At 37.6% G+C, this 17849-nt stretch overlaps 1 protein-coding gene across 1 annotated transcript in view; it reads left to right on the forward strand.

Annotated features, from left to right (window-relative positions):
* EPRS1 (glutamyl-prolyl-tRNA synthetase 1) overlaps positions 1 to 17849 on the forward strand; it is a 72130-nt gene that overhangs the window by 4525 nt on the left and 49756 nt on the right. Inside the window, exons 2-10 of the mRNA XM_039250605.1 lie at positions 145 to 229; positions 3696 to 3795; positions 4873 to 5029; positions 6532 to 6671; positions 7960 to 8054; positions 12066 to 12192; positions 12877 to 13069; positions 14798 to 14969; positions 16892 to 17125. Of these exons, the coding sequence (XP_039106536.1) occupies positions 145 to 229; positions 3696 to 3795; positions 4873 to 5029; positions 6532 to 6671; positions 7960 to 8054; positions 12066 to 12192; positions 12877 to 13069; positions 14798 to 14969; positions 16892 to 17125 (1303 nt within the window). The remainder of the gene's footprint in view (positions 1 to 144; positions 230 to 3695; positions 3796 to 4872; positions 5030 to 6531; positions 6672 to 7959; positions 8055 to 12065; positions 12193 to 12876; positions 13070 to 14797; positions 14970 to 16891; positions 17126 to 17849) is intronic.

The raw sequence follows: 17849 nt of genomic DNA on the forward strand, positions 1-17849 counted from the left end.
ACTGGGAAAAAAGTTTACTCCTTGCAGGACTTAACATTGGTTTTTTGAGTCATTGATGATTTAAATATGTTTTATGCTTTATGATTCAAGTTTTAAATACTACATTGTTTATAGAGAAAAATCTTTTCATCTCATTATTTTTAGGAGCTTTGCTGGCTGTAGAACATGTGAAAGACAATGTCAGCATTTCTGTTGAAGAAGGGAAAGAGAATATTCTTCATGTGTCTGAGTAAGTATTTTTATATCTCTGTTTTCAGTACTGAACAGCATGTTTTAAATATTCAGAGTTCAATGTGGTGTGCTTGTTTTATTTACTAGTTGGTAGATTGTCCCTAGAAAGAAGTATGCTGTTCTTTATTCCTTAAAGAAGTATATCCAGAGACACATATTTGCCAGTAAGGTATCTGATCCCATTTATAATCTAAAAGAAAGTAGAAATGTACAGAAAGATTTATACATGAGGGTTTTTTTTTTTTAAGTGTGAAGAGTTTTTAGTATGTTTATTTTTGAGAGACAGAGCACAAGTGGGGGAGGGGCAAAGAGAGAAACACAGAATCTGAAGCAGGAGCTAGGCTCTGAGCTGTCAGCACAGCTGACAGAGCCACCCGGGTGCCCCTATGCATAAGGGTTTTAATTCTACTGTGATTTATTCTGGTAGAAAATTGGAAATATTTAAAATTAGTAGTAATAAATAAATAAATATGGTAAATCCACAGCATGGAATATTAAGCATCTGTGGAAAAGCTTATGAAAATTTTTTAATGAGGAGTTATATTCATAATATAATGTTACTTTAAAACAACATAAAGATAAAATCACATATTTGCATAGAAAATATGTTTGAGAAGCATGCAGCACTTTTAATAGTTTCTGTTTCTGGGTGATGCAATTATGGGTGTTTTGGTTTGTTTTTTTTTTTTTTTTCCTTTTTACTTCTCTGTTTTCTAAGTTTTCTACAATGAGCATACACCGTGTGCTCTTGATTAAAGTGAATCATTTGCATCCCAGGATATATGGATGATTAAACATCTTTTGGGACCTACTGAAAAGAATAAAAAAAAAAAAAAACTGGTAAGGGAGATAATATTCTCTTTAATTTTCATTTAATGAAACTAAGAAATAGATACAACCTGGTTTCAGATTCTTTTAAGAATATTTCACCCGATAGTAGAATCTGGACCAAATTGAGAGAAGAGTTCAAGGATATTCTCCAGCAGGATACAGATTTGAAAAGTGTTGACAGGTTCATAATAAACTGACAGAAAGACTTATTTTGGGGAAGGGACCACACACTCCTCCTTCCTCCCAGGATACTTGTATGGTGATTTTGGTTAGGTCACCACCATTCAGTGTCCACACTGTAATGACCTAGTAAGTTTTATTTATTGCTGAGCCACATACTGTGATTACTTTTTGCGTACAACTTTTACTTTTCCATGGAATATTTGTTGTTTGGCTTGTTCTCTTCTAAAGCCTGTCTGATTCCTAATCTGTGTGACTTCAGGAATTTGCAGGAATATTTTATTGTGATTCAGTGTTCTGAACTTTCATAGTAAAGTGCTTCAGTGTGGGTCTGTTTTCTTAAGATGTTAACGTAGTCACTACACCCAACCTGGGGCTCAAACTCACCACCTTGAGATCAAGAGTCACATGTTCTCCTGACTGAGCCAGCCAGGTGCCCCGTGTGGGTCTGTTTTCTTTTAATCTGTTCCACTGGGTGCCTGGTCTCCTTTAAATGTGGAAATGGAAATCCTTCTATTTTGGAAAAATTTTTAAATTTTTGTATTTTCTCCTTCATTTTCTGTTCTTTATATAGATGTTAGGATTAAGTATCACTTTCATTTTCCATCTATTTTTTTCTTTTTACTTTCTGGAGTGTTCTTCAACTTTATCATCCCATTTTTCTATTGAGTTTTTTCTATTTTTGCTATTATATTTTTAGTATCTAGGAGCGGTTTTTTATTTTCTGGGTGCTTAGTATCTTGTTATTTTATGATTGCAATATATTGTTTCATTGCTTAAAGGAAACTTATTTACTTTAAAATTTTTTTTCCTAATTTGTCCACATTGCATTTTGCTATGTTATTTTAGTTACTATTTTTTTTTTTTAATATTTATTTATTTTTGAGAGAGAGAGAGACAGAGTGTGAGCAGGGGAGGGGCAGGGAGAGATGGAGACACAGAATCTGAAGCAGGCTCCAGGCTCTGAGCGCTCAGCATAGAGCCTGACGTGGGGCTCAAACTCACGAGCTGTGAGATCATGACCTGAGCCGAAATCGGACACTCAACCGACTGAGCCACCCAGGCGCCCCCACTGTCTTTTAAGTTAAAAGCTTTCTTCAAATATTTGGGAACTCCTGGTGAATTTCTTAGATTTTGAAAGAAATTTAAAGCTCTTTGCAAATTCTGACCTCGAGGGTAGGCTTGTCAGCTCTGAGGATATTGGTCTGATTGAGCAATTTATTTAGCGGGAACTTCTGATGTTTGTATCCTTAGTTATTTCTTCTTAGGCTGATCACATTTTTCAGCAAAGACTTTCAGTCTCCTGTTTAGAAGGTAAAGAGTTCATACCAGGATATTTTGGGAGCTGAGAGTGGGAAGAAGGCTAAAGGTCTCAGCATCTAGTATATATGTATTCATGTACCCAGTTACCTGCATAAACCAACTCATAGCAGAGACCCCTTCCACCAGTTGAGAGACCCTGTGTTTTATTCCTTAGAGAATACGCCTCCAGTTTTAGCCAAGATTGAATAAGAGGAGCAGCCCAGCTGTATGGAATAGGGTTTCATGGTGTCTCTGTTTCCAGCTGATTCTTTTTTAATTTTTTAATGTTTGTTTATTTATTGTGAGAGCGCATGCATGTGTGCAAGTGGGGGAGGGGCAGAGGGGAAGGGAGAGGGAGAATCCCAAGCAGGCTCTGGGCTGTCAGTGCAGAGCCCTACTTGGAGCTCCACCCCATGAACCGTGAGATCATGACCTGAGCCAAAATCAAGAGTTGGACACTTAACAGAGCCACCCAGGCATCCCTCCAACTGATCCTTAAATAGAATTTTTATCAGCCCTCCTAATTTTAGCCGCACTTCACTCTCATTTCCATTCATAAGTCTTTTGTGGATTCTAGAATTGAAGCTAGGTTGGTTTTCAGCTTTGTCCACTTAAGATTCATTTTTTTTTCAGACCTGTTAAATTCATCTGCTTTCTAGCTTCTGAATTTTTATTGTTACTGTTTCTTTTCCTTAGTCTCTTATTCCTATGGGTGTGTGTCTTTTTAAAAAATAATTTTTACAGAACAGTTTTGATGGGGTTTGCTCTGTCGTCCTTACTTGGAAGTTGATACAGCTAGCATCTTTAGGACTGTATATCCTTGACTTTTCTGCCTTGATTTATTTTAGTTATTCTTGATATTCTAATTATATTTTCACATTTTTGCCACTGAATAGACAATAGAAGGACAGAGCGTTATAGATAGTCCACTCTGAACTGAATTGTTGGACTTAACTGAACATTCAGAACATATTGCAATGTGGTAGAAACAGTGAAGAATAAATTAGGCAGATTTTTTTTTTAAACTGTAGTAGAAAATACATGGTAAATATAAAGGTTCTATTTTTGCAGTTCTTCGTAAGTCTCATGACTCCTACTGATTTGCTAGAGCTATGGTAATATTTTATCTCTATCTCTTGCTTGTATTCTAGAAATGTGGTTTTCACAGACATAAATTCCATACTGCGCTACTTGGCTCGAGTTGCAACTACAGCTAGGCTCTATGGCTCGAACCTGCTGGAACATACTGAGGTAAGGACGGAACACTTCCTTAGGTTTGTTTTCTTTTCTTTTGGTTTATGCTTCTGTTCTTTTGAGAACTTCATTTTATTGTTGACTTCTGTACAATTATTCTATTTAAGGATATTAATGGAGTTTTAGTTACAGACCTAGAGCTAAGGAATTCTCATCTTGTATTTTCAGGAAAAAACCCTCATAGCCCCTAAATTTGAACTTTTAATCCCCCACCAGCAGCCCTGTTGGGTCAGTGAGCGCCGTCTTCCTCATAGAGTCCTAAAATTTCATACCTGGATGTAACTGTATAGATCATCTCCTGCAACTCCCTTAACTTTACAGATGAGGCAGCAGGCCTAGAAAATTATGAGGTTTTCCTAGGGTCACATGTACTTTCGGATCCCCTTTTCTTTTCTAGGTATATACTTTAATTAACTATAGCAACAGTAGATTAACTTCCTGTGGTGTTGTTTAGATGCTTTTTATTTGTTTGTATTCACCTCTAATTTTCCTAAATTTACAAAATTTGAAATATAAAGAATAGTCTCCTAAGTATTTACTTTAAGTTTTGCAGGCGGATAATCACCTGCCGGTTTTGATCAAGTTGGTTATTTCTTCCTGCTGCTGCCAGTTCTTAGATCTTGGTTTTTCTTTTTCTTCCATAAAGTGCCCCTCCACACCCCTGCAAGAAGAAAAAAAACGGGACACCTGGGTGGCTCAGTCTGTTAAGCGTCCGACTTCGGCTCAGGTCATGATCTCACGGTTCGTGGGTTCGAGCCCCATGTCGGGCTCTGTGCTGACAGCTAGCTCAGAACCTGGAGCCTGTTTTGGATTCTGTGTCTCTCTCTCTGACTCTCCCCTGCTCATGCTATCTCTCCCTCAGAAATTAAAAGAAAAAGAAAAAAAACCCCAGAAAAATAATGATGAAATATGTTTATTTTAATGCCAGTTTAGATTACAGGCAACCATAATTAAATCTGCATACTGGCAGAGTCTGTAATTGGATATAGGATAGGCATGGTTCTAACTGAGGTCATTTGTTTGTTTAAATCTAAACCGTGGTGTGCATTTCTTTTTGATCTTTTACATTCACAGATTGATCACTGGTTGGAGTTTAGTGCTACAAAATTGTCTTCATGTAATTTGTTTACTTCTGCAATCAACGAGCTCAATCATTGCCTGTCTCTGAGAACGTACTTGGTTGGAAATTCCTTGAGCTTAGCAGATTTATGTGTTTGGGCCACCCTAAAAGGTATCAGTTATTCTTCCTAAGGGTTCTATTTTAATTGATATTGTGATGGATAAATAGTGTGCATGTTTTTATGTATGTGAACATACACGTACATGTGCATACACACAAACATACACATGTAGAAAGAGAGTCACTTAAGACTTCCTTGCAAAGGAATGACCACCTGGGCTACAGGGATTCCCGATCCTTTGCTGTCCTTAGATGTCATCTCCCTCTCACTAACCCATCTCTCTGTTGCCTCTGAAGCTGACCTTGGCCCTGCTAAAGAAGCCCTCATCCCATTTATGCCAGCACCCCTCCTGCCTCAGCCATGCCTTTACTCTAGGCGTTATTGTCTCCAATTATGTAGTATGAGTGCATGTGTGTTTGTGGGGCGATCGGGAGTTGTTTCTCCTGGGGATCACTGGTCCACTCTTCTGTGACTGGTTTATAACAGGGTAAGATTATGGGATTGAAGAGAGGTATAAAGGGAACTTGAATTTTATTATTTTCTTTAGGAAAAAAAACAACAAGCAAATATGCCAGAAGGTTTTATCAGTCTTTAATTCTGCATTATGTGACATTTTTTACATTATGTATAATATTTTTGTGGCTAAAACTTTTCTCCAAATTCAATTAAATTGTTAAAACCAACATAAAATGAAGTCCTTTTCTAATTGTTTTCATGTATAGGTTTGACATTTTTGTCTTTTCTTAATTCTGACTTAATATGCGTGAAAGGAAGATAGTATCTTAAGGATATAGCTTTGTGACATTAATTAAATTTTCCTTCAGTGACTGCTTTTGATGTTACATCTGAAGAAATGAGCTACTTCTTGATCTTGGTTTCTATTTTGTTTTCTAGTTGAGCTACTTGAAAGTTTTTCCTTATTTAAGAAATGTGGTATTGGTTGGGGTGCCTGGTTGGCTTAGTCAGTTAAGTGACCGTCTCTTGGTTTCAGCTCTAGCCATGATCTCACAGTTTTTGAGATTGAACCCTGATTCTTGAGATTGAGCCCTGTGTCGTCAGGCTGTGCCCTGACAGGGTGGAGCCTGCTTGGGATTCTTTCTTTCCCTCCCCTCAAGATAAATAAACTTAAAAAAAGAAAAGAAAAGAAAAGAAAAGAGGCATTGGCCTTATAATGGGTGTGTGATGGTGATAAGAGCAGGATTTAGTATTCACTTCAGTGAGTTGAACTGCAAAAATATTTTTAATTACCTTTTGTGAATTCCATAAAGTATGTTAAAGAATTATATGAAAACATTTCAGTGTATGTCTAGATTTAAAATTTTTCATTATAGAAGCATACTTTTTTCTTTTTTTTTTTTTTTTAAAGTAGACTCCACACCCAACAATGGGGCTTGAAGACCCTGAGATTAAGTCACAGGCTCCACCGACCGAGCCAGCCAGGCACCCCCATAGAACAGCTTTAAGCCATCTCATTTACTTAAATTGACAACTAGAACTTTGCTTTCAAAGTTGCAGATTTATTGACTGGTTTTAAAATTATGTTTGCTAACAGGAAATCCGGCGTGGCAGGAACAGTTGAAACAGAGCAAAGCTCCAGTGCACGTAAAACGCTGGTTTGGCTTCCTTGAAGCCCAGCAGGCCTTCCAGTACGTAGGTACCAAGTGGACTGTTTCAACCACCAAAGCTAAAGTGGTGAGCCATTTTTAATGCTGTCTCTTAGTCTGAGGCTACAGATCTGAAAGGAAAATTATTTCTACTGAGAGTTTTTCTTTTCCCCCTTTTCATCCATAAAAAAGGATCTTCTTAGAAAAATCTGCCCACGCTGTTAAGTATTGGCTTGCCTTCAACTTTTTAACTACATAGAGCCTAACCTTTGTAATTATATCTAAAATATCGTGATCATCCAATGTACGTCCCTTAGGAAATCCAAACTCCAAGGACCTAAAACCTCCTTGTTTATAGCTATACCGTGTTTTCTTCCTCGTGACTCTCCTGTTTGTTGAGTTTTAGCCACAGAGTCCTGGGCTTCTGCAGAGCCTTTTTGTTGATTCTCTAGGAGGTGTGACATAGAGGACAGTAGAAAAGATTCTCTTCCCCAGCCAGAGCCTCTGTACTGTGATCTGTTGAAAATATTAGGCATGTGTAGTAAAGTTTAAAGATTTTCTGGTGCAGTAAAATTTGAAAACTACTGTCTGCTTGGATAAAGACACCACAGTCCACTCAGATGTTTTGGCTAAAAATCTTCTCTTATCCTTCACCATTTTTTTCCATGAAATCAGTCAGCCAGTTCTGTTCTCATATCTACCTATGGTTTCTGTCCCCACTGCCTTTGATTTTTATTGAGGCCTCATTAGCCCCTGGTGATTTAATACCATAATCTCATCAAAGGTCTCTGGTTTTGTATTGGACTGGGTATCATTTTAGAAAATACAAATAAATGGTCCCATTACCCCTGAAATTTCCTCATTGCCTAACACCTAAAAGCAGGTTCATTAGAGGCTTCATATTTTGGACCTCGTCAACGATTTCAGCTTCCTTGCTCGCCCACCCACCCCATGTGTATTTCTGACTTTTCACAGACATTGCACTTTATGTCTTTCCTGTGCTCTTACTCCTTTTCTTAGAATGAATCCCCTTCTACATTCTGCATCTGGTGTGTTTCCACATACTTTTTAAGGTCCAGCTTGGTTCTTACCTCCTTTTAACCTTTTCCTGATGGCCCTAGATGCTGTTAGTTACCTTCAGCTCACTTCTCTGACACATTCTGTGAATACATACATATGTTTGTTGCCAGTGTTTAGTTTTATTTACGTCCTTGACAAGATGTGGGGTCCTCAAGTGCAAGGATGATGTTCTAGTCATCATTTGTCTTGTAACCATGCCTGACACATAGTGGGTATTGAATACTTGTTGAATGAGCATATTCTTAAACATTTAGCGATGCAACTATTTAATATGTTTTTTTTGTTCTGCTTTTCAGACATCTGAGAAAAAGCAAGATGTTGGGAAGTTTGTTGAGCTTCCAGGTGCTGAGATGGGAAAGGTTACTGTCAGATTTCCTCCCGAGGCTAGTGGGTAAGAAAATGTAACTTGTAATTACAATGGAAAAGCTTAAAGACCTTTAAATGCTTTTAATAGTACTAGGTTACTAATATAGAAGAAAATAAGTAAGATTTTAATTGTGGGGGTCAGATTTTTAAACATCTTATGTCTATTTATTATAATTAACGTTAATGTATTAAATTAGTAGTTTTAGCTTTTTAAAGCAATTAGAAAGACAACATTGTTGTTTTACCCCAGATGGAGTTTTAACTATAAATAGGAGACTGTCCATAAATAGAAACCCTCAAGTTCATTTACATTTTGAGATTTTTTAGATTATCATTTAATAGAGATTTGTTTTGTACCCTGAGCAATCTTTAGGTGAGCAGTGGAAGTTATGGTAGAATTATTTTTAAGTTAATTTTTTTTCCAAAATAAAGGAAACGGCATTCTGAAAACCCTATTCTTATTGCATTCTTTCTATTGTTAGCATGTTTCCCAAACCCTTTCACTTTTGGCAGCAATAGAAAATGATATTTGAATAACGCATTAGAGAAAAAGACTGTTCTGGCTGGTGGCCTCCCGCCCGGAACTGGCATTGTCCAAGGCTGAGGGGAGTCACCTTTACACCAGCCTCTGGGAGCGCACTGGACAGACTTTGTAATCGCTCCTTTCCAGTGATAGTAAGTAATACTGTAAAATACGTCTCATTAACGCAATTACCCTCAGGAACTTAGCCATGAGGAAAGCACTGTGTCATATTTGTAAATGAGATGATTGGTATTTTTCCAAATTTTGCTTAATCTCAGATTTTCCTACCCTTTTGTAGTAAGTGAAATGTGTAGATAACAGAAAACGGCAGATAAGGAAAAATCCATTTTATTTTAGCTATTCTTAAGAGTTCTCCACAAAGTTTTCATAAGCACCATTGACAGGAAAATTTGTTTTAGAATTCTGCATTTTCTCTCTGCTTTTCTAAGTTTGCTGATTTTGGCGGCAAAGTAAAGGATTGATAAAAGGGGATGAAAGAGAAATAATTATTTTGGAAAGTTCACAGACTAAGTCACTAAGTGATTGATGGGTAGTTGACTAAGTGGAATCTCATAAATAAGACGTCTCATACACACTTAACTCCCACAGGCCTCTTGGGTCCACGTGGCCGGTGTTCTGTTCCCGTGTGCTCACTGTGACCGGTCATGCCTTCCCGTTGAGAGTGACTTCAACGGTTTCATAAAAAGCCACTTTCTAAGCAGTGGCTGCTTATAGCTGTGCATTTGAACATTTGTCCTTTTAGAATTTTTATATTTTTGTCACCTTCATTTCTTGGAATAGTGAGTGCCTCACATTTATAATGTACTCTGTAAGATACATTTGTCTGCCACAAGTCATGTCAATTTCAGAGACCATGGTCTTGGCCAAATAAAATTTTTGGATTTAGAATATAAATTAATGTAGATATTTTGGGGATTTTTTTTTTGTTTGGTGGGTTTTGTTTTATTTTCTTATTCATAATTTTTAGCATATCCCCTTATACTGCCAAAGAATTCTTTAGTTTTTCTTTTTATTTTATTTTTCTGTGTCTTTCATTAAAGGCCAGAAGGCATGACTTTACCCTTTTTTTTTAATATAATGTCTTCTATTTAGTTTTGAGAGAGAGAGAGAGAGAGAGAGACAGAGTGAGTAGGGGAGGGTCAGAGAGAGAGGGAGACACAGAATCCGAAGACAGGCTCCAGGCTCTGATCTAGCTGTCAGCACAGAGCCCGACAGAGGGTTCTGTGAGATCATAAACTGTGAGATCATGACCTGAGCTGAAGTTGGACGCTTAACCGACTGAGTCACCCAGGCGCTCCTCTTTTTTTTTTTTTAAGCTTATTTATTTTTGAGAGAGAGAGGGAGCGAGAGAGCAAGAGCACTCAAGCTGGAGAGGAGTAGAGGGAGAGAGAGAATCCAGCCTCTGCACTGTCAGCACAGATCCCCATGCGGGGCTCAAACTCACAAACTGAGATTGTGACTTTAGCTGAAATCAAGAATCGGACATTTAACCAAGTGAGCCACCCAGGCGCCCCAGCCTGCTGACTTGTATAGAAGCTGTTATGTGCAGGGCCTGCCAAGCACTAGACACACAGTGTCTTAATCCTCACAGTCCTGTGAAGAAAGTACTGTTAACCTCTCCCTTTTACAGATAGTTTCAGAAAGTGATGCATTCAACATTTTAGTAATTTGCCAAACTCAAACCTGTGCTATCTGGTTCTAGAATCCATTCGACTTAAAGTTGTAGTGCCTATGTCAACCTAAGTGCTAACTGACATAGCACGGATCTCACTTTTTTACCTATTCTCATGAGGTTGTCTCTTGCGCTGATTATTTTAGTTACCTTGTGAATATTTTATAGTCATGTTAACTTTCTTGACATTTAGACTCATTAGAACTGAACACATTATTTCAGGTTCAGAAATAATATCTTTAAGTGTAAGGTAATGGTTTGATTTCCTCATTCCTCTTAAATTAACTCTTAGGTAAAGCCTAGCACATAAACTATTGTATGGTATAGGTAGTCAGTGATTTTTAGGGTTTTTTTTTTCCTCTTTTTAATGGTAGGTATAACATGATACAAGTATAACACTTTCAGTGAAAGCTGCAGTAGTATTTCTGTTTCCTTCTTGGAACTCATGGTCCTTTGTTTTATTTTACTTTTGGTAAACCTTTTTTTTTTTTTTAGCATAGTTTTAGATTTACAGAAAGGTAGCAAAAATAATGCAAAAAGTTCCCACATATCCCGCACCTAATTATCCATGATCTTAACATCTTACATTACTCTGATACCTGTGTCACAACTAGTGAACCAATATCAATATATTATTATTAACACCTAAACTCCGTACCTTTTTTTGATTTCATTAGTTTTTGCCTAATGTCCTTTTTCTGTTTTAGAATCTCATCTGGGATACCAGTGACAGCCTTTTATTTTACGCAGAAAGTTTTGAATAACCCTAAATGCATTGTTTTGTACTTGTCTGCATTAACTGGTGCATATAAATCCTTCTTAACATTGAATCATTGATCTAGAATGCTGCGTCAATTTCTAAAACATGGAGATGTGAAGACAAGCAAGAAGTTGTATTTTCCTCTCCCCTGTTGACCCCAGCTGAGATCAGAGGTGGGCGTGAAACTAGGAGACCAGCACAGTGGGACGGTGGCTACCGTTGTTAGTGGAAACTGATAAAAATTTGTGAGAGCTGATTATGAAACTTGCTCGCCTCATGCCCTGTTTGCTGCCCAGGAAAGTGTACTTTGAACGTTAGTGGTATAGGATGCTGCTTTTTACCCACTTCACTGGTAGAGAGAAATGTTGATATATTATGTCAACAGGGCCTGTGATACATTTTATTCCTTAGAATCGCCAACTGCCCATAGGAACAGAATAGGATTTTCACAGATTGTGGTTCGTGGAACGTTGGTACTGGATGAGACCTTTAAAGTCCTTCAGTTAAAATCCTTGTATTTTGGCTTTTGACAAAATTGAAGCCTTGAGAAGTAAGCGGCTCTTCTGCAGCTTCCTGATTCCCGTGTGCCCTTCCACGACACGCATGGCAGTGGCCATCTCAGAGGCACCTCTCGCTGGCGTGCGCAAGGGGGGTGCTCTGTCCACTGCAGAATCAGGTCTCTGTGCAGACGCTCTGCCGTGTTGCCCTGGACACTGTTTTCCAGGAAGCAGGTTTCCCCTTACTAAATGACCACTCATTTCCTCTGTAAGAAAGGAAAAGGAGATTCTCCTTAAAGTGGTAATGTGACTAAATAACGTGTTCCTTTGTGAGATGTTCCATGTGCAGTTGTTTCTTGTGATTACTTTATAAATGTTGTAGTGTCTTTTTCTTCCTGTGAGGGTCAGATTTTCTACAAGTACTTTCTTGTTAGAAAATAAACTATGACGGGAGTACCGAGTAGAAGGATTTTTGTTTAGTTCTCATCTCCTCAAGAAGGTTAAGTTTAAGTATTTAGTTAAAACATGTTAATGAGTTTCTTTGTGAAATGTTTTTGTTTTAGTTACTTACACATTGGGCATGCAAAAGCTGCTCTTCTGAACCAGCACTACCAGGTTAACTTTAAAGGGAAACTGATCATGAGATTTGATGACACAAATCCTGAAAAAGAAAAGGAAGATTTTGAGAAGGTAATTAAAGGTGTAGTGATGACCCTTTGTCAGAAAAGTTAATTAAAAGTAGAGGATGACTTGATACCTTCATGGTAAGAAAATAAATGAAGTTTGTTCTCATAGCTGCCTTTTTCCCTCATCTGTCTATTCTGTGTCTGAGACCTAAGGCAGGCAATATTGAGCTCCTCTACCAAAAAACTTCCATTTATTTTTTTCTTCCTCGATTGTACAATTTTACCAAAGTTCTCTATTTTCCTATAAGTACCAATTTCTTAAATGAATTGGTCACTAGAGACAGGTTTCCTTTTTGTCGTATAATTGTAAGTGTGTGAATGAAACCAACACCAAGCAGGTTCTGGAAAATGGGGAGGTTTCTTGGCCTCTTCTATCCTGTTTGTTCAGAAGCACTGCAATATATTCAAAGAGAGGGCAAATGATTGTCGGTATGACCAATAATAACCAGTTTTCCAGAGTAAATGGAAAGCTTCATCATGAAATCAGCTTTCTCAGCTGAAATTTTGGAAACTAGTTTAATGAATATCTTTTTTTTTTCCTCCTGACCTAATATACAACTTGTACAACCATTTTCAGGCTTTTTTTTGACTGATGGTGTATTATTACATTTGCCCAAATGCAGTATCAAGGATTGAAAATAGACAAGAAAATGCAAAAGTTGATGGTTATTTTGGATTCTTTTCGCAGGTTATCTTGGAGGATGTTGCAATGTTGCATATCAAACCAGATCAGTTTACTTATACCTCGGATCATTTTGAAACTATAATGAAATATGCAGAGAAGCTAATTCAGGAAGGAAAGGCTTATGTGGATGATACTCCTGCTGAGCAGATGAAAGCAGAACGTGAGCAGAGGATCGAATCCAAGCATAGGAAAAACTGTAAGGCACATTTAATGTTTTATATTTTAATTGATGGTCTCCTGCCTCTTTAGTAGAACAAGATTTCTGTGAAAGATGATGGTTTGAGATCCGTTTGAGAATATGATTCATACGTTCATCACAGATTTGTTTTCTTTTGTTATCATCTTTACATTGTCATCACTTTGTTGGAATCACACAACTGCATGTGAAACGTCTGCCTGTACTATTGCACTGCACGTGGTCCTTCGCACTGCATTCGTTCCATTCCAGTGGGGACTTCTGCACGTCTTTGTAGTTCTCCCAGTTTAAACGCTCAGCCTTTCTAAAAGGTTCAGTGGTCAGGTTATTAGTACCCAAATCTTCTCTTCAGCATGTGAGTAAATGTGAATGTAATATGTAAGCCTAGTTACTACTACTGTATACCTCTGAAATATCACTTAATGAGAAAACATATTTCTTATTCATTACTTGTCCCCTGAGCTACTGATTGGGGCTAGTTTTATTCTGCAGCTGTGTTGCCATAATGTTACATTTGGCAACTATAGAGTAAATTGTTGTCAAAAGTCTTTTTTCTCTTTTTGAAGTTTCCCTACAGTTTCGAAGATACTTAACAACTGTACTTTACACTCGATTTTTTTTTTGTGGGCAAAGTGTCCATCATATCTCCAGGAGCTTCCACAGAGAGTCATTGTTTAATAGTTCTCTCTCATATCTACATGCAACAGGTTTTCAGTATTTTCACACAGAACCATGGCTGCTTGGGACAGAATTTTCTGGGATTAAATTTGTACTGTTGTTTTCTGTGATCTTTTTTTATTTTCTTTTTGATCCAAGAGTCTCCTGCTTTCCACTAGAATGAGTGACTGGCCTGTCCGGGAGCCCATGGACTCAGGCTCGCAGCCCGAGCCGTGTTCTTTCCAGGGGCACAGGCTGTAGCACTGATGTCTGTGGGCCCTGCGGGTCAGGCCAGTCCGGTCTGTCCTCTGAGCACGAGGAGGCAAAGGAACAGAATGCTCCTGCTTCAGAGGCAGTGTGACATGTGAGACGCTTGGGCACTGGCTACCTGTGCCATGATGGGGATGTGGGAAACACAGGATGAGGAAAATCTCCAAGTTTCCTATTTTGTCTCTTACCCTTATTTTATTTATTTATTTATTTAAATTTTAAAAAATTTGTTTAACGTATTTTTGAAAGAGAGAGACAGTATGAGCGGAAGAGGGGCAGAGAGAGAAGGAGACACAGATCTGAAGTGGGCTTCAGGCTCCAAGCTGTCAGCACAGAGCCCGATGTGGGGCTCAAACTTGTGAACCAAGAGATCATGACCTGAGCTGAATTAGGATTAACTGACTGAGTCACCCAGGCGCCCCTTGTCTCTTACCCTTAATCAGTACTACATCAGTGGAATGTATTGTTTTGACTTCTTTTAAAAATATATTTATAGAATACTTTTTCGAGGTGTTTTTTGTGAGACTTCTTCATAAAAAATGATGCATTTACTCTTTGTATCAGATATTGGAACGATAATGGTATTTTTATTTATTTTATATTTTACTTTTAAAATTTTGTATATTTATTTTTAAGAGGCCACATTCTTTTTTATTGACAATTCATTCTCTACATATATACAGTTATGGTATTTTTAAACTAGGGGAGTGTGCTTATATTATAAAAGTAAACTATTAAAATAATCTGATTTTAACTAGATTAGTAATATATTAGGTAAACTGTAATGTAATTATCTTACAGCCATTGAGAAGAATCTACAGATGTGGGAAGAAATGAAAAAAGGGACCCAGTTTGGTCAGTCCTGTTGTCTGAGAGCAAAAATTGACATGAGTAGTAACAATGGATGTATGAGAGACCCAACACTTTATCGCTGTAAAATTCAGCCGCATCCAAGAACGGGAAATAAATACAAGTAGGTGTATCTCTTTCATTATGCTAGATTGTCTAGTATGATTTTGCTTTGTCTCTAAGCACAGAGTAGATGCAGAATAATCAAGAGACCTGGATCTTTGTTCACCCACAGATTAATAACTGCTTTTGGTAAAGGATGTAACCTAATCCCTTGGGCTGTGTCCTCACCTATTGATTAAGGTTATACTAGCTTGTTTCTAAGATCATGTCCATCCTTAAGTTCCTTCAGTTTGCCTAAAGCTGCTTTTTATGTATCGATTAGCTGTACTGTGGTGTGTATTTTTAGAAGATCCTTCCTCTTATAAACTTGGATTCTTTTGGGCATAAATTGATTCACAAAAGTGATAGAATTGAATCTTTACATAAATGTGAGCAATATTAAAAAAAAGCGGGGTTAGTTTTCCAAGTGGGTTTTCAGTTAAAAGATTTTTTCTTTAAATGAGTTCCCCTTCCCCACTAATTTACTTTTAAAGCAACCATAGAATATATCTTTTTATACTTCTTTTCTAATTTTTTAAAATGTATTATTTATTTCTGAGAGAGAGAGAGAGAGCATGAGCAGGGGAGGGTCAGAGAGAGAAGGAGACACAGAATCTGAAGCAGGCTCCAGACTCTGAGCTAGCTATCAGCACAGAGCCTGACGCGGGGCTCAGATCCACGAACCATGAGATCATGACCTGCGCCGAAGTCGGACGCTTAACCGACGGAGCCACCCTGGTGCCCCAATATATCTTTTTATACTTTGAAGAAACCTGTATATAAATGCTGAATCATAACTTCTGAAGAGATTAGTGAATGTAAAAGGTAACCTGTTTAGCTAACATGACTTTCTTTAAACTTGGTATAGATCTGTGTGTGCATATGTAGACAAGCACGTTATGTGTGTGGTTACACATGTATACACAAGTCTTTTTTTTCTTTTTTATAAGCCTTTCATTTTTAACAGGGTGCTTTCTTCTTATTTTACGAGGCAAATACTTTGAACACATTGGAAAAGTTAATTTGGATGTGCATTTTCAGTATCACATAATTGCTAAGCATAATGAAGTAGTAGTTTAATGAAGTTTTAGCCTAAAACTGAGAAGGCACAATAAAGTATTATATTTTTAAAAATTCAAATTAAAAGTGCTGTGCATTATGCAGATTATATTAATCAGGAATTGTTTTTAAGACTATGCCATCTTAAATAGAATTTTAATTAACCTAATTTTCTTCCCTTTTACTTGTCAGAGAAGGAAATGCTTTGTTCTTGAATTCATTTAATTATAGGAGATTTAAGCATAGGGATTTACTTGAGTGGGATTAAGATATTGGAAAGCCAAAAATTCCCTTGAATTATTAAGTACAGTTGGCCCTTGAGCATTGCAGGGGGTTGTGCAGTCAGAAATTTGTATATAACTTTTGATTCCCCCAAAACTTAACTACTAATAGCCTCCTGCTGACCAGAAGCCTTACTGATAATACAATTAACACATATTGTAATTGTAATATATGTTATACTCTTAAGCCAGAGAAAAATTCGTAAGGAAGAGAGAATACATTTATAGTGCTGTATTGTGTTTATAAGAATCCATGTATAAGTGGACCCACACAGTTCCAATTTGTGTTGTTCAAGGTCAACTGTATGTATATTGCTTATTGCTTTCTACCATGGTATATACATTGGCCATTACAGAAACGTGATGGTAGAATTTGCTGTGAACTGGTTTGAATGTTGAGTGGGTTAACTGATTTATTGTCCTCAAAGACCTAATGTTTTGGTATGCTTTGTTAATATTATGGGTTGTAAAACCGGTTGTTTTTAAGAAATTCCTAACTTGTAAGGAATTATTTCAAATTATTGCTGCTACTTATAATGCGTGATCTAATATGGAAAGGGCAAAATGCTTCATTTTGCTTTTAAAAATACTCTTTTTCTCGCAGTGTGTATCCGACATACGATTTTGCCTGCCCCATAGTGGACAGTATCGAAGGTGTTACACATGCCCTGAGAACAACAGAATACCATGACCGAGATGAACAGTTTTATTGGATTATTGAAGCTTTGGGCATAAGAAAGCCATATATTTGGGAATATAGTCGTCTGAATCTCAACAATACAGTGCTATCCAAGAGAAAACTCACATGGTTTGTCAATGAAGGATTGGTAGACGGATGGTATGTTTACCGTTACCTAGAATTGAGAGGAAGTAAGAAGGTGGTATATCAGTGAATTTAAAACTGTTGCATGGTGGGGAGGATGAATGGGAAGAGGTGGAATGGGTGGGTCTTTAGGGTTTCTGGTCCTTGTGTTTATGTCATCCAGTGCCATCGGGTCCCCCTGTCCCTCCCCTTTATTTTAATGCTACAAACACGAGGTGCCCATTGTGGACCCTGGTGCATGGGAATGAAGCACGAGGGCACATCCTCTGCAGGTGTCAGCGTTGTGTAGAAAAATAGTTGTGCCTCTGGTCCTCTGTGTGTCTGGTTACCGCTCCTCACACTCCGCTGAGGCTCTGAGGCTTTTCTTTTCAGCTGGGTCCCCTGAAGCCCAGAATGCCCTAGGTGGAGGCGAAGACATAAATGGTCTCCGCCTTGGTGGTGAGGACCCGCCTTGTGGAGCAGTTGGGTGCCCAGTGATTCAGCACCAAGGAGAAGTTGGCAAATCTCTGTAGCATATTAATAACCCACATGGGATTTCTGTGAGGAAGAAGAGTATGAATATTAAAGTCACCTTGTAGCCATGTATCTGTGTAAACAAAACCTGTTCAGATGGGTTACCATGCTGATAGGAATATTTTTTATCTAAATTAATAAGAATGTATATAGTAGTTTTTATTGGCATCAAATAACAGTGACATATTAAATATTATATGTTGAATAAGATGTATTTTATACTAGT

This window comes from Hyaena hyaena, unplaced genomic scaffold, assembly GCF_003009895.1.
Source record: "Hyaena hyaena isolate Hyena2069 unplaced genomic scaffold, ASM300989v1 scaffold_374, whole genome shotgun sequence".
Lineage (NCBI taxonomy): Eukaryota > Metazoa > Chordata > Mammalia > Carnivora > Hyaenidae > Hyaena > Hyaena hyaena.